Source organism: Parasteatoda tepidariorum, chromosome 7 (assembly GCF_043381705.1).
Source record: "Parasteatoda tepidariorum isolate YZ-2023 chromosome 7, CAS_Ptep_4.0, whole genome shotgun sequence".
In the NCBI taxonomy this organism is placed as follows: Eukaryota; Metazoa; Arthropoda; class Arachnida; order Araneae; family Theridiidae; genus Parasteatoda; species Parasteatoda tepidariorum.
Window position 1 is genome coordinate 28,641,966 of NC_092210.1, and position 24,702 is coordinate 28,666,667.

General features: G+C 27.3%; 1 protein-coding gene across 2 annotated transcripts in view; it reads left to right on the top strand.

Annotated features, from left to right (window-relative positions):
- Window positions 1-4,378: 4,378 nt before the first annotated feature.
- Window positions 4,379-24,702, top strand: part of LOC107451709 (glutamate receptor ionotropic, kainate 2) — a 66,863-nt gene continuing 46,539 nt past the window's right edge. For both annotated transcript variants that reach the window (XM_016067887.3, XM_016067888.3), the window contains exon 1: window positions 4,379-4,631. In XM_016067887.3, the coding sequence (XP_015923373.1) occupies window positions 4,541-4,631 (91 nt within the window). In that variant the 5' untranslated portion in view covers window positions 4,379-4,540. The remainder of the gene's footprint in view (window positions 4,632-24,702) is intronic.

Sequence of the window (24,702 nt, forward strand, 5' to 3'; positions counted from 1 at the left end):
AGAAAAATGATCAGGTTTGAAAGCAACAAAACGAAAGTTCTGTTAAAAAATCTCAAGCAACTGGAAGCAAAAAAGATGTTTCCCAGTATAACTATCAACTCAATTTAATTATCTACTCAATTATCAGATTTATGAAAACCTGAAATAATTCTTCTTAACCCAAACAACGAATTACAAAGCAATGAATAATTCATCAGAGCAGAAAATAATACTATTTTTTAAAAATTTTAAATCGTTCGAAATTAGCTTTATTCCAGTTTTAAAAGGCGGACAAATTTATAAGAGTTAACTATTTAGTTCTGATTGAATGTTAATACCAAAATGCGTGAATATATAAAATACATATAAAGTTAGCTTTAGATCTATTTATAATTCTAATTCAGATCAATTTTGTATGAGTAACATTTTAGAAGTTCGACAAATATTGTCATTTATTTTAACGTTTCATTAATTTGAGCTTAGGCAAACTTCGAATGTTCATTGTCGTGCGGTTTAAAAAAGAATGAAGAACAGGCAAAAAATAATTATGCATTAGTTTTTTGTTTCGTGGGGAAAGAAAACACTTTAATGAGACATATCATTAAGTATCAATGTCTGGAAGAGTTCCACCTAATGCTGACAATGAATCACAAAATTCTTTTTTGTTTGAATTTTTTTCTGCAGTCATTAGGAAACTCAAGAGAATTTCTTGAATTCTTTTATCAAGATTGAACTAAAAAGTTTCTTTTTAGGAAGGAAAAAAATATTTTAACATGAAAAGATAGATAAAAACTAAATAAACTACAAGTGAATCTACAAAAAATTTTATTTAAAAAATATTTCATGAGGGAGCAAAAAGATAGAAAAAAATACATCATTCTCAGGGGTATACTCTATATTGAATTTGTCCAGAAAACGGGAAACAAGGAAAAAAAGGAAAAAGGGTATATTAAGATATAAAAAAAGCTTAACTTTAATACAAACTTCTTATCGAAAGTGATAAAAAAGTCAAAAAAAGATTAAGAAAGAAACAGATCTTTGATTTTCTCTCCAAGCTGGAATCTGAAAATGATGAAAAAAAGATCTTATCCTTACAAAAGAACAGTCATTTTAAGCGTGGCTAATGGAATTGACCTGAAGTCTTTAGTTTTTAGCACGTTCAACTTTCTAAAAGAAAAGTTAGCTTAAGATCTTAAGAAATAATAGACAATATTTTGCAGCTTCGTGGTTTTTAGATAATGATATTTCGCGGAAAGAAATTTTTTTTATTCTTTTTATCTGGCAAGAGCGTAGTAATTTTTTTATATCTTTAGATAATTCATTTTCTAGGCAAAACGATTTTTTTTAAAAAACTTAACAATGTGGAATATTTCTTGTTTTTTCTTTTGCAATTTACAACAAAAAAATCATAGTATTTTTCTTATTTAAATAAAGATCAGTCTCTTTTCCCCTACATATACCATGCTATTATTATCTAGAATAAAAAGATGAAGCTAAGACGTTTATTTGAAAGTAATTAAAAACTTATTTGAATCGTATTTTGCCTACCATAGGCAGATTCAGTATCAAAAGGAAATACTCCTTTATATTTGAAAAAGATTAACTGATTAAAATAAGAATCATATCTTTAAATTGATAAAAATGATTTTTTTTAATAAATTGCATCTGAAAATGATAAAAATAAGATCTTACCCCTACAAAAGAACAGTCATATTAAGCGTGGCTAATGGAATTGACCTGAAGTCTTTATTTTTTAGCCCGTTCAACTTCGCACAAGAAAAGTTTAAGATCTTAAGAAATAATAGACAATATTTTGCAGCTTCATGGTTTTCTGATTATGTTATCTCGCGAAATTTTTTCTTATTCCTTAGCGTGTAGTACTTCTTTTTTTCCCATCTTTAGATAATTCATTTTCTAGAAAAAAAGTTTTTCTAGAGTAATGTAAATGTTATAAAACTAGAATGATATAAAATGCTTAATCAAAGCGATTATTTGGAGATAATTTAAAACTTATTTGAATCGCATTTTTTTTTCTGCAGAGGACAGATTCAGTTTAAAGAGGGTATTTACCTTTATGCTTTGTTATTAACTGCGGCGTAATATCTCGCTGAATTTGGGGTTAGGCAAGTCCAAAAATTGTTCGAAAAAACATTATATTTCATTTTAACACCAACTTAAGTGTTCATGTTTAGATTTAAATACTTATAATCGGTGTAGTAAAATACAAACACTACTTATGGAGGATGCTTACACCAAGATTATTCATGAATTTATTTCAACTCCGAAAATAAAACATTTTTGACTTATATTTCTTATGCAAACACATATTATTTTATTATCGTGCGCGAGATGTTGTGAGTTTGCTGTTTTTTTTACATTATATCCCAAGAATCTTCTCGTGTGTTCAGCTTTTTGGAGTAAAGTAGCTGTCAAGATTTTTAGTCTTAAGATACACTGAACTTTTTTAGCGTATTAGCGCATAACTTCTATTATTTGCTAAGAAGATTTAGACTTATGATACTATATTTTGAATAATGGAATTTAACATAACAATAATAGAACTAAACATAGAAATAATCTAACTAAACACAGCTATTATAGAATTAAATATAACAATAACAGAACTAAAAATTAAACATTGTTCGAAAACGAAGATGATCCTAGAATCCAACTCCGTGAAAACAATAAACTTTTATTTCCATAATAATAACTTTACTCAATTTCTACGAATAAAGCATATTGGCCTAGGCCTCTGGATTCTTTTATACCTTTATTCCTTCAAAAACGCATAAATTAGGTTGATCAAAGTTCGATAATGATTTATAAAAGTCAAGGATTGTTCTATTATTAAAAGCATTACAATACATTTTAAATAGTTACACATTTTTTTAATGTATAGCATACTTTGAACACTATAAGCCATATGCAGTGTCTCAATAGAATTTATCGCAATGCAATAGCATCATAACATAACACTAATTTATCTTTATTTATCCTGCTGTAGTGAGAGCAAATTAGACTAAATTTTCGACCATTTCGAATTTGTAATAACTAAATGGTTGATCTCAAACAATAATTACCATTTGAGAAGTAAGTATCATACAATAATTACCATTGATGTTCCATTAGTATCATTGAGTATCATACAATAATTAAATGCTATATTTTAGAATGGAACTGAATATTGAAAAGTAATATTTTTGAAATTGTTTAATTTGTAAATTATAATTTTAATATTTCATTATTGCAAACTCTTTTGATATATTTATACTATTTTTTTGAATAAAAAGAGAAATGAACTGTTAAGAGAATTTTAAAGGGAGTTTTCTCTGCACTTTTGCTGGTATGTAGGTAATGGATTTTACAGTAAGAAGTACCAGTACTCAGGGTGTCGGTACTTTAAACCGTAACTTCCATTTTTATCGGAACACATTTAGGAAAAAAATCTGATAGATTTTCATAATTTATTTGATTAGAGTAGTTCAATGATTTAAAGGATATTATTACTGCAAAAGTTATGGTGAATTATTTTACGGTAAAATAAATTTTACCATTAAATAGATTTCACGCATGCTACACTCAAAGTGCGGGTACTTTAAAATACAATCTGAGCCCCAAAGGAATTTCTTTGTCTTCTGGGTTGATTTCAAACTTAGAAGTCACAAAATTAAAGAAAAAATGATTATTCATCAGCGGTTAAAAGATAAATAAAAAAGACGGACTAACTGAACTGTTTATCATAAAATGTAGTCTCATATGTCGATAATATTTATTAAGTTTTGTAAAATTAAGATAAAAAGGACCACTTTTAGCCTGAAGACTAAATAATTTCAAATAAGTTGGAAGCGTAATCATAAAATACAGAACAGGAGTTGAAGCAGGTATAAATAATTAAATACTTTGTTAACTTGTGTGTGCTTGTATGTGTGAGAAAATTAAAATAAAGAGCACAACTTTTAGTCTTAAGCCAAATTAGCTTCAAATAAGTGGAAAAGGTAATCATAGTAGAATATCAGAATTGGTGTTAAAGAGGCATAAATAATTAAAAATAATGTGTAACTTTTATTTATTTTTTTATTTGCCATTGAAAACTCATTATTTAAGAAAATGTCAAAATAATTGAAAAAGTCACATAGGATAAAATAATTTATTGTTTTGCTTTTTAATTTATGTAAATGCTTTTATTCTCATATATCCCTAAATAAATAAACTATTTACAAAAAGTAACATGTAAAAGGAAATAATATTCAAAGGCATATTACCATTACCTATATATATGAAAAATCGTTACTGCATTGTTCGTGGTAATCTCGGGAACAAAACTTTTCCAGGATAAATAAATCCCTAAACCTACCCTTCTCGAACGGAGAAAATCCCTACTTTCATCTTGCTACTCCCTCAGACACTCAGAGGCAGGGTAAGAGAGAGGATGCTCGATTACGGGAAAGGAGATAGGAGAATCAAGCCCATTAGGCTTGGTAAAATGAACGACATATTTTTGCTAGTTGTTCCTTAGCCCAAACTTTTTAAGCTGAAATGAGGATTTAAAAATCACTACGGAATGTATTTTGACGTGGAGGTCGTACTTATGATAGTTTATTTGTGGTACAGTAGCGACCACGTGGTGTGCTTACCTTCAACATTGAAGATTGGTAAGCGAGATCTTAAATTTTATTTCTTGCTCTAAAGATGTGCATGATATATGAGAGACATTTAAAGTAGAATTGTTATAGAATTTAAAATAAAAGATTTTTTAAGAAAAGAATTTATTTTTTATTATATTATACCTAAAATTTGATTTTAGAAAATTATAGTTATATTGTTAAATTGTAAATTAAAAACACCACAAAACATTTCATGCCTGTTTTCGAAGTGTGTCTTGGTTAAAATGATTTAAAAATCATTTTATGGTAGTATACATAACTTAGACGACATAATGTTTTTAAAATACTGTATAGCTCACTTTTATTTTCATAATTAATGTTGTATAATCTAAAATAAATAAACGAATTAATCACGGAATAAAAGTTTGGAAAATTTTCTGCATATTTAACTATATTATTTAAGGGGTATATGTTGCATGAATTTTATATACAATTCTCTTCTCATCTCAAAACTTTCACTTCAATGAAAAAATATATGAGTACAATAAAAAATTTTCCTTAGAAATTATTTTTTTCCGCTTATAAACTTATTTTATTACTTTTATATTTGTGGATATATATTTGTATAATGAACTATGGTGTTCATTAGGGAAGCATTTGATCTTATTTGAACACATTTATTGTTTAAAAATATTTTGTATTTATGTAAATTGTTAGATATATTTTCAATGTGTGTTCCGTATTTATAATGTTGAATTTTAAAAACGTATTTAACTTACATTTTAAAGTTAACGAAAAATATGTATATAATCATTCTATAAATGTGTATGTAAAAGTTTACTATCCACTGTTCTTAATTGAAAAAGAATATAAGAATTCACTAAAAAGCAGAAAAAGAAAATACCTATTTATGTATGATGACGATGACATTAAAATGTATGTAATATTATTGTGCTTATTATATTAAAAATATTATATTTGCAATCCTATTATTATTAAATACTAAACGATTTCTTAAAAATGATTTATTTTATAATTCATTGAATTCAAGAAAGTTAAAGTGTGCTATATTATTAAAATCAGGATCGGTCCTACTTTTTTTAAGGAAAATAAAAAGGTTCAATTCGAAAAACAATAAAAATCAAATATGATTCGTAAATAATGACTAATTTAACTCTTTCCTTCATACTGTACAATTTCACAAAAAACGAAAAAATGTTTCTTACGATTTCCAATTATTTTTTTCAAAATACTCATGTATAAAGGTATACGTTTTACACTTTTGATACGAAACCTAACAATATGAAGTGGTTATCTTGTTCTTTTTTAATTAGATTTATGTGTTTCAAATATAATTCAATTTTTTAAGTAAAAATGAATAGAAAAACTGTTTTGAGAACATCATACGTTCAAGATTTAAGGAAAAAGGCGATTTAAAAATGTTTCAAAGGAGTTTTTGGAGTGAACATTTATTTTTTTTGATTCTTCATTTGGAAATCCAATACCATAACGTACATTTCTTCTCTCATTTTATTTTTCATTTATAATTTTAATTTTTTGGAAACGACAAAATGTTTGCTCCGAAACCCATTTGAAAAGATTTTTTTTTACTTGAAAAAAAACTTTTTTAAAAGTCTGAAGATGAGAAGAACATTAATAAAAAAAGACGTAAAAATTTCTATTGAGTAGTTTCTTTACTTATGAAAAACACTTCTCTTTACGGAATGAACACACTTATTTTTTAACAAATGTTTTTATTTCTTATCTTGATGACTTAAAATGCGAGTTAAGATATACAGTTGGATTAATGGATTTATTTAACATCTTATCCCTTATTTTTATCCCTTATTTTTTAAACATCATATTACTTCTTATCTTGATAACTTAAAATGTGAGTTAAGATATTTTAAAGTCAAAGTAAAGGAAATAATAGTTCAGTTGGATGTGTATTGCAAAATATTTATTTACTCACTATTTCCATTCATACTAGTCACGTGACGCTAGAATATGAAGTAGACTAAATTGTGGTTGATATTTCATTTGTTGCATTGCATCTATGGAGTTGCAATTTTAATGCAATTACTGAGATGTGCTGATTCAGAATTAAACGAATTGTGAAAAAAATTTATTGCATCTTCGTCTAATAATTCAACTGAAAGTAGATTTTTTAGATCAGATGTTGACTAATATATGACTGGTGAAATGATATAAATATCAGACTGGTGAACGAAGAATAAACTTGGGAAATGTGATGTGGGTAAGTCTCAGATGGCATGGTAAGATGAAGCAGACATTGAAGTTGGTATAAATTCAGACTTAATTCAGAACTAAACAGACTAAAAACTTTGTAATTCCTCTATCTACAAAAACTAAATTAATATTAAAACAACAACTCTTGAAAATTAATAAGACGTTAAGATTAGAAACAGCTCAAGGGAGATGACTATCAGACCTTAGAAACTTGAAATGGAAAAATTATATAACTATGGAAATACTAAGGTTCGTATAACAGGCTAAAAACATGTTGTCAAATTTCAGAATTGATGTAATAAATAGGCTCGGATAAATTGGAATTAAACAGGCTATTAAAATTATACGAAGTGTCTCTTGACCAAAAACTGATTCTTTAATTGATAAGGATGTGAATTAGGATTAATAAGGACTTCAATTGATAAAGTTTGATGACTCATAAAACGACATATTTACAAGATTATAAAAAATAGGATCATGAAACTATCCAAATCTAACTAATAATCATGAAACTATCTGATACTAATATCTGAAACTAATAATCATGAAACTATCTGATTACAGTTTACAGTAAGGGTCCTTAGGAAAGTTTCACGAAACAAACTGGAAAAATACAGGTTTTAATTGTTTAAAATACTATATGTTTGTTGGAACGTTGTTAGCATGCATGGAAAAGATCTGAAAATTTGCAAAACCTCTCTTTTCGCTCGAAAATTAAAATTGAAAGTAAATCAATTTAGATCAACTATACAAATAGAAGAGACACGAGGGAGGAAATATAGCTAAATTACCACACCAGACTTCTTTGAGAATTAAAAAAAAACATTCAGACTATATGGTCTGTAGCCCTCACTGCACTCATCTCATGCAAAGAGCTGAGAGCATTGAACTCCATTCAATGATAATTAAATTATCATCAATGATAAGAAAAAAAGTTTGAAATGCACTAGATTAATCGTGTTTCAAACCAAAAAACAAAATTTGCTTAACTATTGAAAGAGGAGCACAGTTTAGGGCTGTTTTTGGTTAAGGAAATCGAAGATAGTTGCAAGTAGACTAGCATTCAATTCAAATTTTTCTGAAATCTATATATTTTGGTTTTACTACACGTTTCGAAATTTTATCGGCCTTTCTAAAAAAGCAGTAATATTTTTTTAATAAGGACTAGTTCACTATATGTTGATATTGTTGATATACTCATCATCAATTCCTAGCAGGTCTCTTCCGAAAATTTCCAAAAATGTCAACACCCTTATATCCCCAACAACTGTTTTTTTTAAATTTTGCTTGGGATCATCCGTCACCTTATTTACCTGCAGTCGCTTTTTTGGTTGTTTGGTGGATATAATAACAACTGCCATTTCTCCTTATTTCATTAAGGTATATGTCTTAGGCAAGTTCTCATTGGTCATTAAGGTAGTTACGTGTTTCGAAGCTGCCCAATTAATAATTTCTTAGCTTTTTATTTCCTTGTTCCTCTTATTTTTGATTCATGACAGACAAATTACATCACCATTGTTACCTAAAGTATATAATAAAGTATACCACAAGTCTTTAAGTTGAGTTTCGCACCGCATAACTGCAACTCTATTGAACTGCCATTTAATTGCTCATGTCCAGGATTTAAAAAGCACCACTTTTGTTACTGGAAAATTCCCAAATCTGGTGATTGTAATTGATTTTAAGTTTATAAATGATTTATATAACATTAGATATACCAGGTTTGTAAATTGTGTGAAAAAAAACATTTGAGTAAACATTTTAGATACAATATATTTTCTTTTTAAAACATTTTCTTGTCTCGTTTGATCAGATACAAATATCATTCATTTTCTTAATTGGAATTCTTTTTTGATAAGTTACCTAAAATATTAAAAAAACATTATGACATTCTGTATCAATAATTTGTATAAATAATGTTTAGAGGTTGTAATTTTCACTAAAGCTTACTAGATTGTTAAAATCTTATTGTGGAAAAATAAAATGAATATTTTACGACCTATAATAATAAATTTTTATGACATAAATAATTAGATCTTAAAGCAATAATGTTCTTTGCTTAGTCGAGTACTTTAGCCAATTATTTAAAAAGAATGCATTCTTGGGAATACTTATTGGCAATATAAGTACAAAATATGTGGGCACTAGTGATTTAAAATATTTTCCTTCTAGTGTCAAAATTTAACTGTAAACATTCAGTACGTATGAACAATTTGTAAAATATTTTGCTTTTTTTCATGGAATTGAATAGATGATGCAAATTTTTAATCAATTTTCAGATTGGAAAGTTCGTAAAAAATTTAAATGAGAAAATATTTCACCATTTAGTACAAAAAGTGAGGTTTCGATTTTAGGTTATCCATAAAATTACTGGCATTTTCTCCCTTAAATAAGTACGTGAGAAAATAAAATTTACTCCTTACATCACGTACAGAAGTTATATATTTTCTAAATCGAGAAAAAAGAGAAGTTACTTTAACCTTCTACAAAAAACAAGAAATAATGCTTTTATAAAGGATCTAAATAAATAGGGAAGCTATTCTAATCTTAAACTCACGTATCGTAACAATGTGATCAATTATGTGAACCTTAAAGTATTTCGAAGGCGTGAAAATAACATTTCATTAATGGAAAATATCAAATTATATATATCAGTGGTGATTCCGCTTGTGTAGAATAACAAAACATTAAATTCGATAGCATAAATTTTCCTTTGTTGCGGACATACTTTAAATAAAATGTTTATACAGCATTTTCGAGATGAAGAAAAATATCATTCGCATCTTAACTCAATATAAGATAAAATAAATGATATGTTTTATATGTGCAGTGGGCCAGCATCCATGGTTTCGTGGCCGAAATTAGTATTTCGATAAAATTTGTTTCAAAATTTGGGGGTTTTTATGTACAGGTAAATTGAATTCATAGTTAAAATTTTGAAATGCACTAAAAATACCCCCCAAAAAATGGCAGGTTAAATATGGTGAGCAAAAATAAAAAAAGAATATAGTACGTTTAAATAATTATAGCAATAAAAAAATAATAATTTTCGTAATTTTATATTAAAAATGAAAAGCAAATTATGTTTCCGAAGTAATATTACAAAATAAAGCGAATTAATTACAAAATAGTGCAAAAACATGAAATTAGAACATAATTTTTGCTTTTCGGTGTATTTATGTCCACCTTTGCAATACGGGCAAAATGGGGCAGGTTTTTTCGAAAGAAGAAACATCAAGGAGGACAACAAATAAAGTTTAGTTAATTACCTCGTGGAACTTTTTGGAACTAAGTTTCGAAAGTCATTCAAACATTGTAAAATGTCAAATGATAAGATATAAGCTATAAGTTTGTCAAGAGTATTAACTAATCCAACAAATAGAAAAATTTCACTATAATTTCAGACTATTTACTCTGATAAAAATGTAACAGTAAGGTGAAATTCCTATATATATATTTCTGATATAAAAATTTAAAAGTTACATTTGAAAAAAAAAATTTTGGCATATTTTTCGTTACATTGTACTCTCGTCGGTCCAAAAAGTAAATTATAATGTTTGTAATGAATATGAATACTTAAATTGGACTATATTAAAACTACCTACACATATTTTAGTTGAAAATTTAATTTTACTTTTAGCCAAAGATCATGATCTTTTGGCCCACAGTGATATGCAATGTCAAAATAATATGTTTTATAGACATTCAGGAGTTTTAATTATTACGATACTTTTCTGAAGTATTATAATACCTTTTAAAGAATAAAAGTTTCGGCTTTGATTAAAGATGACTAAGGTGATATAAAATTATTAAACCTAAACACGGTTTACTGTTTACACCATGGAGTAATTTATGGTGTAAACATTTATTATCCACATAAATTAATGTACAAAATAAAAAATGCATAAACTTAACTAACATAAATTTGAAAAAGCTCTTTTATTATTTTAAGACTAAAATTATTTTCGTGCACTGAGAAAAAAAAGCATGATCTAAACTAACAGAATAATGATAAAATGTACCGCGTTTCTTGCTTTATGGGAACTCTCAAAAGTTCGGTAATTTTTACCGAGGTGTTTTGGTAATGATTTAGTAATAATAATAATAATAAAATATTGTTTTATAATGTGTGATAAACTCTGGTAAATGTGGTAAAATTTGGTAACTTTATCAGAATATATCAGAATATGCATAAGAACTATTGTTTTGAAAACCAGAATTTTTGATAAACCGTTTACATATAAACTGAAATATTACCAAATGATTGGTTTAAATAACGTTTGGCTTAATTAACCATAATTATTATTGTTTTTTTACCAGAAATGTATAAATATACAATTTTTAAAGTTAATATATTCATACTTACTTTGTATTTCCATAAGTCTCCTTAAATGTTCTTAAAAGTTATTATTTTTTGAGAAACAGATTGTTTTAAATATACTTTTTACACTGCAAAAATTCCAGATCAAATTTCGATAAAAGAGTACTAAGGGCACTCAGGGTGCTGGTACTTTTAAAAATAAAATTGATTTTGCTACTATAAAATTTTATGGATCAAAAAATCCGACATACCGTAATTTTTACAGTAATATCTGTAAAATCGCTTAGTAAATGTAACTAAATAAATATGACTATCAAAATTATAGAACAATATTTTAATGCGTAACTAAATTTTACGATAAAATAGATTTTACTGATGCTGCACTCAGTGTGCCAGTACTTTTTCAGTAATTTGATCCGAATTTTTTTACAGTGTAGATTGGCGATTCTAAATTGCAAATAATGTATAATCACAACGAGATACAATGTGCACATAAGTTATTTATTTAGAGTGCCATTTATATCTGCAAATGGTATTCAAAGAAGTATTTTTCGCAATCTCGTTATTTCCCCTTGTTTCAATATTTGTAACATTACATCCTTATTTTCTATTTTAGATTACCTAATTATTGAATATAACCAATATTTCTTAAAAAATTGGGAAAAAATCGAAATTCAACTTACTCAGTAAAACTCCTACCCCATTTTAAATTAAGACTAAATTTCTAGTAATAGTTTCAATTTTTACTGACATTTTTTTACGCATGGAGCATTTATCTTCTGTTAACACATTTTTGCTAATAGGTTTAGTTTTATTAAACTTTACGGTTCCATAACCAGGAAAATGAATAATTGTTTTCTCAACTAATTTTAACAGACACTTTTTCCGTTCATGCAAATTGTTACCCATTCAATAATCGGTATTTTCCTTTCCTTCCCAACAAATAGAAAAATAATTGTCCTATTTTAATGACTGAGCTTTAAATTTTATAAAGGGCAGTGAAAACACCCCCTCACACCTCCCCGTTTGACCTAATCGGGCAACATAACATATTAATGCTGCCCTCAAATGTTGGGTGGGAGAAGTGCATAATAAAATGTACTGGTCTATGTGATAGTTATTTCTGTACTCTTTAGAGAAGGGCGCAGAGGAAAATGTATTCACGCGGTAAAGGAACGGTCAATTTGGAGGCATGCAAAGAAGGAGGGAAATTCTCAGGTCGTTTCTAAGTAGCTGGGGGCTTTGTTTCGAGTTAAATACTGCTTTACATGTCTGTTTTATATGGGGAACACTACATGTCTCTGACAAGAAATTCCACTGCAAGACGAAGCACGAGACAGGTCCACTCGGCCTTTTTGCCTGATATAATTACGCTAATCCTGAAAAACAGACAAAATACAAAGGAAGAAATTCGTTCTTAGGTCAGCCGTGAAAATAGTTTCGTTCGTGCTATTATCATTCATTTAAAGAAATTCTGGATCAAATTACGGTTCGGTACTTTTTACTGTAAAATCCATTTTTACCGGAACATGTTACGAAAGAAAACATCAGATGTACCGTACTCTTTACAGTTATAACAGCAAAATCACTGATTGTTTCGAATTAAATAAATATTATTATGAAAATTATGACATAATATTTTAAGGTAAAACAGATATTACGGATGATGCAGCCAAAATATTTTATACTGTAATTTGAGACTGGATTTTTTACAGTGCTTGCGGCTATTATCAACTCTAGTGACTTCCACATTTTTCGTCAACCTATAAAAGATAAACTGTGGACATTAAATGTATTCAGATGATTAAAAGCCAGAAAGGGTAAATTTGTGGATTATTTAGCAACCCACCGATTTCTAAAAGAATGGAATCGATTGTCTTGACTCAAAGCAAAGAAATTATCGTAAAAATTTTGGCAACGATTTTGGAATAAAACTATTATTTAAAAATCAATGCGTATTTGTGAGTAATGTTCAGAATGCCATGACTAAATAATTTTTCAAAAATTTAAAAACAAATGAAAATAAAATCTTAATATTATTTTCATTTAATAACTTCAAAACATTTCCTTATGCGACTATAAGTTCTGTATATATATGATACTATATATATATGTGTGTGTATATATATAGTATCTATGCAAATATATGTGACTATATATATGTGTGTGTATAAGATCTAGCAACATTAATGAAAAATTATGAAAAAATGCGGAATACTGCTCAAAACTATTTTTTGTACATCAAAAATATGCCTAAGAAAAAAATTCGTTTCAGTGAATTAAGTTGTCTTTCAGAATAAACTCAACTTTCAGCAATAAACTTCATTAAGGCATGATGTACTTCAAACACCTATAATCAATCATAATAGTTGGAAGGCAAAATCATTAAGTGTAAAGAAACAGAAAGTTTAAAGCGTAAAATCAAAACCACAAACTAAATCATTTATCACGGAAGAAAAAGCATTGATTTCCTTTAAGCCAATCAAAAAGAATCCAGGAGAAAATTGTAGTTTTCTTTGTTGTAATCAAAATTAATGTTTTGCTGAGTGGGTAAAGCTACTTCAAATAAATGCTTAAATCCTGAAAATCAATTTCGAAAACAAATGAGTTTTGAATGAATTGTTTTTAGAAAATAAAAAAAAACATGAATAACAATATATATTTGTTTATAAATTTGTATTTAGTACGAACTCTTACTTTTTCCGGCGTAAATACCATTTTTTAGCTATTTTTATTGGCCTATATAATTAATCATATGAATGCTAGTTGTATAGGATATAAACATGCGCAGTATAGTGTTTCATAGCATGTACAAGTGCAATAAAACTTTTGAAACTGTTTCTTGTGCTAAAATGCATTAAAGGGTACAATGTACAGTAATCTGTGTTCAGGTATTTAATTTTAAAAAAAAGGATTCTATTAAAGCAATATTTCGCGTATATACTTCCTTAACATAATAAAAAAACTTTACAATCCCTGATAAAACTATTATTGAAAATTGTAAAAAGAAAATATTGAAAGTTAAAATAAATTATTGAATGGTAGAAAAAAACTATTTTGACATTTTTGATTAATTATTTCAATTAAAATATATAATTTAATAATTTTTAATTATAAAGCATTTAAATTTTGGATAAAGCATGTGTCGTTTTTGAAAAGATTATATTTTTGTATTTCAATACTTTTAGTTTCAAAAATAATTATTTAAAAAGTGTTATTAAAAGTCATGGATTTGTTCATTGTTGTTCGTTATATTATTTACACGCTGTTGGAAATATCTCAAAATAATGGTTAGATAACAATTTATTTAATTGTTTTTTTTATCACATTCAAACCAAGCAGTGAAATAGCCATAAATAAGTTGATGTTCAAACTTTTAATTGTTTTTTAAAAAAAAAAAAAACGCTTATTAACTGCTTCTACCTAATATAGTTAGACAACCAGATTTTTATTCCATCAGCTAGACCACCCTAATGAAGCCACTTAATTCCTTGCATCGGGTACATATTACAGGCATGCTGGTTAATCTGTCAATCTCATGACCTACAAAACGGGGGCTTGGGTCCCAGCGTTGATAGCACAATACTAACTCGATGCAACCTAACTCCAATAGCCCATTACCTAACAAAAATTTAAGTTTCATCGTTCAGTTATATTTCTTCTTTACGGTTTTAAAACCTTGCTAGTTGTAAAGGGTATCAAGATTTAAAAAAATTTCTTTAACGCCAATTTTACTGTGAATTGAATGGACTGATCTTTGCCTGTTATTTTACCATAATTTTAGAATAATAATTCTGACAGTGTAACAATAAACAGTCGAAAATCATAGTTTCTATGACGAAAAATCACGCAATTGTTTCATTCAAAAATGTAATGAAAGTAAATTACGCTTCTTGAAAGATTTTAAAGATTTCAAGTAATTTATTTCTTATTTGAAAGTCTTAAATCAGCTGATGCATTATTTTTGGGAAAATGATGTGTTAGAATCGTAAGTTTTTCAATTTATTATCTGAATATTCTAGTTGTTTATTCATACTTTTAGAGTATTTCTTAATTTTTGCTCAAAAAATAAGCAAACAAATGCTTAAGATTACACTAAAAACCTTAATTCAACCTGATTATACTGGTTAAAAAAATAAAATAAACAGTAGAAAAGTGTTTTAAAAATTTACATATCCATACTCGTATACAGATTTTCTGATGGATGTCCAGGAATTAATGATAAATTACTGATACTGTAAAAGGAATTTTAGTACTGATATTATAGAAGTTATTTTCAGAATCAACGTATCCATACAGAGATTCTCTGATAGATGTCAAAGAATTAATGATAACTCGCTGATACTGTAAAACTACTGTAAAAAAAATTCAGTACCGATACGGTAAAGAAAAATTAAAAATTGGAGTATTCTTATTGGGATTCTCATATAGATATCAGTAAATCAATGACAACTTACTGATACTCCAGAAATACTGTAAAAAGTATTTTAGTACTGATACTGTAGATTGCATTTATCAAAGTATCCGCATTGAGATTCTGTGATAGATGTCCAAGAATTAATGAAAACTTACTCCTATTGTGGAAATCATTTAAAGAACCGACGTATTCACATTGGAATTTTCTGATAAATGTCAAATAATTAATGACAACTTTACTGGAGAAATACTGTAAAAAGTATTTTAGTACTAATAATGCTAAGAGCATTTCAAGGATCGACGTATTCATATTCTCTTATAGAGGTTATAGAATTTATAGTAACTTTTAGAAATTTCTGCTGCAAGACGTTTTTAAAAAAAACTCACAATACATTATCTACTTTTAATGGTCAAATAATGTATTTATATTAAGTTTTAAGAGAAATAATATTTAAGCCATAACTTTATAGATCGACTTTCTGGACGATTTCACTATTTTATTTTTGCATTTCATAAAATTCATTAAAAAGCACTTTTTTCTTCAATTTATTGTAAGATTAAAAGCAATTAGTATGTTACGAGTTCGTAATAGAATAAAATTCTTATCTAAACCAAACTTAATTCGTATTTTTTGCATTAAATCATTTTAAGCGTATCAAGAAAAAGAAACTAATTAAATTCTCCCATCCCGTTTAAATAAATAAATAGTCGAATAACAGAGCGCAAGAGAGACGTTTAATTTCATTCTCTAAAAATACGAGTTTCGGGGAAAAAATTTCTCAAGACTTTACTTAGACGGAACCTTTTTTTTTATTATTTTTCAATTTAAAGTATAATAAAAACATGTCAAGCTGGAATAAATTAGTTATGTTGGGATAAAAACAGCAGAAATAGAGTTTCAAGGTATATCCTTATACTTGGTCCCAAAGCAGACTTAATTTTCTTCTTATTCAGCGGCACGGTATATATCTTTATAGTTTATTTTTCGAATGTGAACTTCCATTATTAGGAAAAAAAATTAAAATTAAACTTCAAGCATTTTAGTCCAGATATTTGAAGTAAAAAAGATATAAGATTGGAAAAACTGGGAGTTTCCTCTTACTAAGAAAGAAACATTGTATTTGTCGCTGCAAGACGTTCTGATGAAAATGAAGTCTTTTTTGTTTTGATAAAAATGCTGGATGTGCAATAAAAATTCTAAAAATTTTTAAATTATTAATTCAACGAATTTTCTAACGAAATTTTTTTGAGATATTAGCCTAAACACAAAATTGTATTGGAAATAATTATATAATTTCTTTTCAATTTAATACAGTGGGCCCAAATGAAATAAAGCATTTTGTTCTATAACTGGATGCAAAGAAATTCAACGAAAAATGAAATTCATACTACTCAAATTCATATGAAAATTGTGATTTTGCTTGGGGATTGTGGTCTAAGGAAAGGCCGGTCATTCCAAGACATTCGAGTTCTTTCGAAAAACCAAACCCGTGACAAGTGTGCGTGGAGAAGGGAGCCGTTGCCTTACTGAACCTGGTATCCAACTTGGACTTGGTATCCAAAATCCAGCTTAGTACATGAGAAAATGGCGGTAATTTAGTTTTTAGCACGTTTTGAAAATTAGTATATTTTATGTTGCTTAGGAAAAATGCCAGGTTATATAGATTACCATAACCGAAACCTTTGCGTGTCATTAGTTATTAACCACCTTGCTATTCACTTGACAAAATTTTTTAATCTCCATTAGATAAGATTTCTTTTATCATCTATATCTATATAGACAAAATGATGTAATGTAGATTCTACTAACCCTATACACATATTTTTATGCCATGGATTAGTGTACCATTTGCGCGGAAAATATTATAGTTGTTGTCATTTAAAGGAAATTAAAACTCTATTATTATATTGAAACGGGAGATATACGCAGAAATTAACGGAGGGGAAAAATTCAAATTAAATATGATATTGAATTTCCAATTAAGATTTTGGACATTAAATTAAACTTATTATTTTAAAATATGTTTCGTAAACTTATAAATAAAATTATAAAGGGATAATATTTTGTACATAATTCAAACTTTTATTCAAATTTAGATGTTTCTGAAATTAAAAGGGGAAGAAAATTGTTAAGGTTTTCAAAAACTTCATTATACAAAGTATGACGTTTCTTTTAACTATAAAATTATTATTAAAATAATGCTTCCTTTGATTTAAAACAAAATAAAACATAGCTTGCGTTACTTTAATAATACAGTTCTCTCACCACAAAAAAAACCTTGTGTTTTTTTAAAGTGATATGCTCTATAGTTACCATTTTAACGAGTACAAAAAACCACTTCCTTTTTGCTTCATTTGAAAAAGCTATTAGCAAAATTTGAGCCAAATTTTATTTTTTAGTATACATACATACACATTCCTTTATAATTCAAATTGGGCATAGGGCTTCTATCACATCTTTCCATCTCATTCTATTTGGGGACATATATTCTGCCACTCTCTAAGTCTCTCGTATTGTTATTAATACTTTTACAATATTCTTACGCCAAGTATTTTTATGTCTTTCTCTTTTCCTATTGCCCTGAGGTTTCCAATCAGAAACTTGTTTTACTTTAAATTTTTCAGAAATGCGTAGAACATGACCAAAACATTTCCATTTACTTTTTTCTTATCTTCCAGATCAATTAGATTATTTTTCTACATTAAAAATAAGCTTTTATATTCATTAATTGCATGAAATTAATAAAGCATATGAAAAAGTTTCAACAGCAATTTACAATTGTGAGGTAAGTTATATTTAATTCTAAAAACACAACAAAAATATTTCACTTAATTTCCAAATCATGAAAAGGAAGCATTAAATATAACCTCAAATTCCCAAACATAAACCAAATTACTAAATATATCTTTCAACACTTATTTTAACACTTCATTTTCCTGACTGAAAATCGTAGTCATCAAAAATTATTGATTCCATCAAATTTGCGTGTTCCGAGGCAAATATATTGGACCGTTTTGAAGCTAAATATATGTCCAGTTTTGGACTATAAAATCTAAGAGCAGAACGTAAAGTTTAATGAAGGGCATTTCGGAGAACGATAATCGAGATCCTCGGTAGAATTATAACCCCCCAATCATTGGAATTTGTGGTCTAGGATAACAAGAAAGAATTTTGGATGGTGATTTCAAACTTGCTTGCTAGTGATAAGAGAGCTATGATCGAAGTTGTCAAGGTATTTCGCAGGAAATGGTTGACTACTTTTTTTTTTAATGGAAGAGCACACTAAATTAAAGCAATAGTTTTTTTTTTAAAGGGTCGTTTCTTTGTGAGTAAACATAATCGTTAGGTTTTGTGGTATGAAGCAATAATATTAATTTTGTGATAAATGTGCATTAAATAATAGTGTTTCAGAGAAAAATTAAAGCATTAAAATTTGTTTTAAATGTCTTGATTTGTTATGTTTACGTTAAACGATTTATTTATTTTGTATATCAAAAACTTAAATATGTTTTTCAGCATAGTTGAAAATGTTTTTACTTTCATAAATTCAAAATTAAGGTTGTTTCAAACTATATATTTATAGGCCATTGAAACTTATTTTTTTGTTATAAGTTCATTGAAACGTATTTTTAAATATAATTTACTAAAGTGGGAAAAAATTATATTAAATTTGTGATAAAATAATGTGCATTAAATAATACTCTTTCAGAAAAAAATTAAAGCATTAAATTTTGTTTTAAATGTCTTGATTTGTTATGTTTACGTTAAACGATTTTTTTTATTTATTTTGTATATCAAAAGCTTAAATATGTTTCAGCATAGTTGAAAATGTTTTTACTTTCATAAATTCAAAATTAAGGTTGTTTCAAGCTATATATTTATAGGCCATTGAAACTTATTTCTTTGTTATAAGTTCATTGAAACGTATTTTTAATTATAATTTACTGAAGTGTGAAAAAATTATATTAAATTCGTAATTAAATAATGTGCAATAAGTAATACACTTTCAGAGAAAAATTAAAGCATTAAATTCGTTTTAAATTTATTAATTTGTTATGCTTAGCTTACAATAGCGTTTTTTTTTTTTTACCAATTTTGTAAATCAAAACCCACAAAAAAGTTTCCACAACGTTGAAAATGTTTTTACTTTCATTTAATTCACAGAAAAAAATTGCTAAAAACATCAAATTTACACTTCATTGAAAAATAATTTTTGCAAACAATTTTATTTAAATAAAGTTTAATAACATATATTTCGCTGAAAGAAATCGTGATCCACTGCGAAATGATGAGCGACAATCAATAAAACTTCAATCGGTGATTTCAGAGATTGCATTAAAGAAAGCTCTTTATTCAAATTTATAAAAGTATTTTGCAAGAATATAGCTAGCTATTCTATTTTCATCTTTTGTGAAATAGCGCATTAATATAAAACAATGACTACTTCATTTTTTTTTTTTGAATTGGAAAATATTTCTATTAAGTGAGGTATGAAGCCATGAAAATATTACAATAAAATTTTGATGAAATGGGCTTTAATAAATGCTCTTTCAGAAAAATATAAAAGTATTAAGATTCGTTTTTCGGTTTTAATTTTTTTCGATGAGCTTTAAATAGTGCTTTATTTTTTTGAATCAAAATACTCAGCTAAGTTTCCTTTCCCTAAAGAAAAAAAAAACTCTTTCTACTTTCCAAAATCAAAATATAAAAAATCTATTATTTTATAGTTTATTGAACTAATATTTTAATGTATTTAGAAAAATTTAATGATAGACACTTTGGAGATCGAAATCGTGATCCACCGAAAAATTATGCCGTCAACCAATAAAATACGTGGTTTGAAAAAACAAGTAAAGAAAAATTATTATGTTTCAAGAAGCCGATAAATTATAATAACGCAGTGATATTAAGCGTATTAAGTTATAATATTTCAGAGTAAATTAAGAGTGTTAAGTTTATTTTGTACTGCTTCAGTTCTTTCCACAGTGTTAAAATTTTCTTTCAAAAATTATGGTAAAATAACTGGCAGCTGTCTGTCCATCCTATTAACCGTAAAGTTTATGGTAAAGAGCATTATTTTCCTTTATGGTGTTGAAATCATTTTCAAAAAGTATGGTTATAAAACCATGAATACCAGGACGGTTTTTTACCCATTTACAACTAGCATTATTCAAAAACGTAAAAAAAAAAGGAATTATTTAACTAGACATAGGAGTTCGGCTTTTCGTAAGGTAATGGGTATTGGAGAGTGCCGGATGCTGGAAATTCTTCATGTGTTGAAGGGATATTATGGTGTCAACACTAGGACTCGAACTCCAGTTCTGACGGTCATGAGATTGACAGATATGCCCTCTCGGCTATGATATGTACGCACTTTCAAGGAACTAAGTAGCTTCATTAGGTGGTTCTAGTTGGTGCCATAAAATTCTGGTTGTTTAACAGTATTAAGTAAAAGAAGTTAATAAACAGTCTTTCTCAAACTTAACAGTTTGATTACCATTTTATTTATGGTCATTTGACAGTTTCGATATAATATGGTAAAATAACCATTCAATAAATTGTTGTTTAACCATTTTTTCCGAGAAATTTCTAACAGTGTAATAGCTGTGTTTAGCGATTTTCTTGTTTTTTAATACAAAATATCATAATTAAAATTTTCCATGTTTTATATTTTTCTAACCCTCCAAAGGGCAAAATAAAAGCAATATAGTTTTTTGTAATTCATTTTAGCATATCAACGAACTTAAATTCTTGAACCTCAAAGTATTGAGGAAAGCCGCATTCTGAAAAATATTGTCCGTACAAGGTAGAAAAGTACTCAGAGATTTCGACCTTTTAAACACTTTTTTTTGCAAATTTCACCATATCTCTGCAAATGTTTAAGTAAATAAAATAGTTTTTTAACTCAACATTTACAGTATTTTTTTCTAAAGATAACTTTACGGAAGAAGTAAACTTCTGTAATTGATTATTATATTTTATTATTTGTTTCGAAGGACAGTCAAAACATTTCAATTATAATTTATGCAAGTTTTATTAATGTTTCCTCAGCAATTTGTGTACTTTGAAATGGCAAAATATAAAATTTAAGCTTAATTGGACAAATAGTTCTTTATAAGATGGAATTTTAAAATATACTACATTTTGGTACTATTTAATGCAAAAAGAAGTAGGATTATCCTCCGTTCTCTTCCTTAAGCTAAAGGGATTATACATTTCAGGTTACGATTACCCCCGATATTTTGAAGTTCCAAAACTCAAATTCGTCAACAACAAGAAAGTATGTTTATTTGGAGAAGGAAGATTTATATTTTTCATTTCGTAACACAGAATGCCGTATGTACAAATATTTTAGATGAGTTTAAAATAGTTTACTGATGCATCCAATCATTATATCTGAAATACACTGTTCCGGAAAAATTCCTGATCAAATTATGGTAAAAAGTCCTGACACTCAGGATATTAGTACTTTTTTAAAATCCATTTTTACGGTAACATGATACGGAACAAAAAATCTGTACCTGAATTACACAGTAACACATGTGTACCTTGATTACACTTAATTTTTACATTAAAAATAACCACAAAATCACTGAATCACGCTTATTAAATAAATATTTCTATAAAATTTCTATTACCATAAAATTACTATAAAATAACGGTATAATATTTTACGGTAAAATGGATTTTAATCATTGAGCTCCTAAAGTGCCGATACTTAATACCGCAATCTAATCTGGATTTTTTTACAGTGTTTTAAAATACTCACTTTTTCATTTCATTCACTGAATTTTAATATATCATTGCGTATTCTCCAATTATTAAATTACCATTATTAAAGGAACTTTCGAACAAAAAAACTAATCAATTAACCATTTTTTAACTTCTTCCTAACTTCACATTTACTTTGTAATTGCATATTATATTAATTATGCTGATTTTTCCAATAACTATATTTTGTAATCTTCTTGACCAACCGAAAGAATCAATTGAGTCCAAAAACTCAAAAAACATTTTCCTCAAGATCTGTTTACAAAACCAAAGAGAAATAAATTCATTTTTTTTCCTTTTGCTTAAAAAATTCAATTTCGACCTTAACTCTTTTAGAAAGTCAAAATGTGAAGAAAGCAAAATGGACTGTCAGATTTTGTATTCTTAGAGAAATAGTTCAGAATTTAAAGTAGATTTATTCCCATAAAAATGTAGTCCATCCATTTTCTCAACATCTTATTTCCCTTCTCCTTGTATTCTAAACTAGAAATCCACGTAATGCATCTAAAAGAATTTTCTCTTCTCAATTCATTTTTCTTGAAGGTCTTCCACATGCTTAAAATGTAATCAGTTTAAGTTTCAGGTCTTCGATGAATTTAAATGTTATTTAAAAATGTTTCCTCAAAATATTTCAATATTAATTAAGATTTGTCTTTTTAGGTATACATTTGGATTAATTATGTTTTGAGGTATTTATTACTGAACTCTAAATAATATTTTGATTCTTTTATCTCTCGAAGGATATAATAGGATTTGTTGAATCTTGGGGATCTTATTACTGAACATGAAAGAATGTTTTTACCATTTACGCTGCTGTAGAATTTGAAAGTATAATACATATTTTTTGTAGTTTATGTTTATTTTTGCGAGTGTGCTAAAATATATAAAATTGCCAAGATTCCTTTAACTTAACCTTGTAAGTTTATTTTACGTTTTAAAGTAATTCCGTATGAAATTCAGACCTTTAAATTAATTCAACAGTTATATTATAACCATAATATATCAGGTTAGCTTTATTACATATAAACCATCTTTTTTTAATTTGATCTTTTTTCCTCAATATATTTTGTTTATACGCCAAAACTGAAATCATAAACAATTTAAATCTATAATAATAAAAGGGAAAGTCTCTCTCTCTCTCTCTTTAATATCTTCAAAACCGTATGTTTTATCGTCCTGAATTTTGGAGAGCGACTGCAAGGGACAATTTTTGACCTCGATCCTAAAATTCATTCATTTGAGAGAGCCATTTGACAGAGCGTTAGTCAGTGTTTTAAGCTAAACTATAGAAGTGTCTAAGATGGATTCACTTCATTTATTTTTCAACAGGCAATCTGCCAATAATCAATCAGACAGATAGCAATACACGTTTTTAATGGAATGGGAATGTTTATAGTCTAAGAGCAATAGTGAAGATAGCTAGTTAGCATTCACAGCCACAAAATTACGATGATTGATTGATTTATTCTATCTAGGGATGTAGTTCAGTCAGTGGCTTGGACATCTCTATAGATGGTTTTGTTTTTATAAATATTTCAAAGATAACACATTATCAAGGCTTACTAGCTTATAGCTCTATTTGATGAAAACTTCATTTCATATTTAATATTTTTTAATAAGATGAATTCAATGATAAACGTTATCACGGCAGCATAAGCAGTATACGTGGTAGCACAAGCAGTATACGTGGTAGCACAAGCAGAATAAATTAGAATAAATTAGTATTTTTATAGTTATTAAAAACCACGTGTTTATTTTATTTATAGTAATTTTCTTTAAAACGTGTTTCACAAAATTAGCCCCTTCCTTCTCGCTCCCGTGAAAATGACGGGGTGAAATTTCACCCGCTATTTCTCGCTCCCGTGATATTGACGGGCTGGAGTGTTCAGTAGTAATGCGCCAATAAGAATAAAACTAATTCATTCTTTTGCCCGGAAAACATTTTATTTCTCATTTTTCACACCTGAGGGCAGTACCAGGATATTTTTAAGACAATTGTAGATAATTAGTTTATTTTAAACTAGTTGCAGCACTAATCAAATACGTAATACAAATACAAAAACCAAAAAATAGGCATTTTCATAACCGTTTTCTTGAAAATTAACCTATTGTTAAGGGGTTAAATAATTTGAAATCAACGATAATCGAAATAAAAAAATATATATTATTAAAAAAATATTAAGGGCAAAATTAATGAAAAAGTGGTACAAATTCGGTTAGAAGTAATATAAAAATCGCCCTACTATTATTGAGGCCGATGATGTTTAATTAATGATGGTAATGAGAATTAATTGAAACTAAAAAGAAGCTATGACTTAAAAATTAAATTTAACGGAGAAATAAATAATATATATATATAT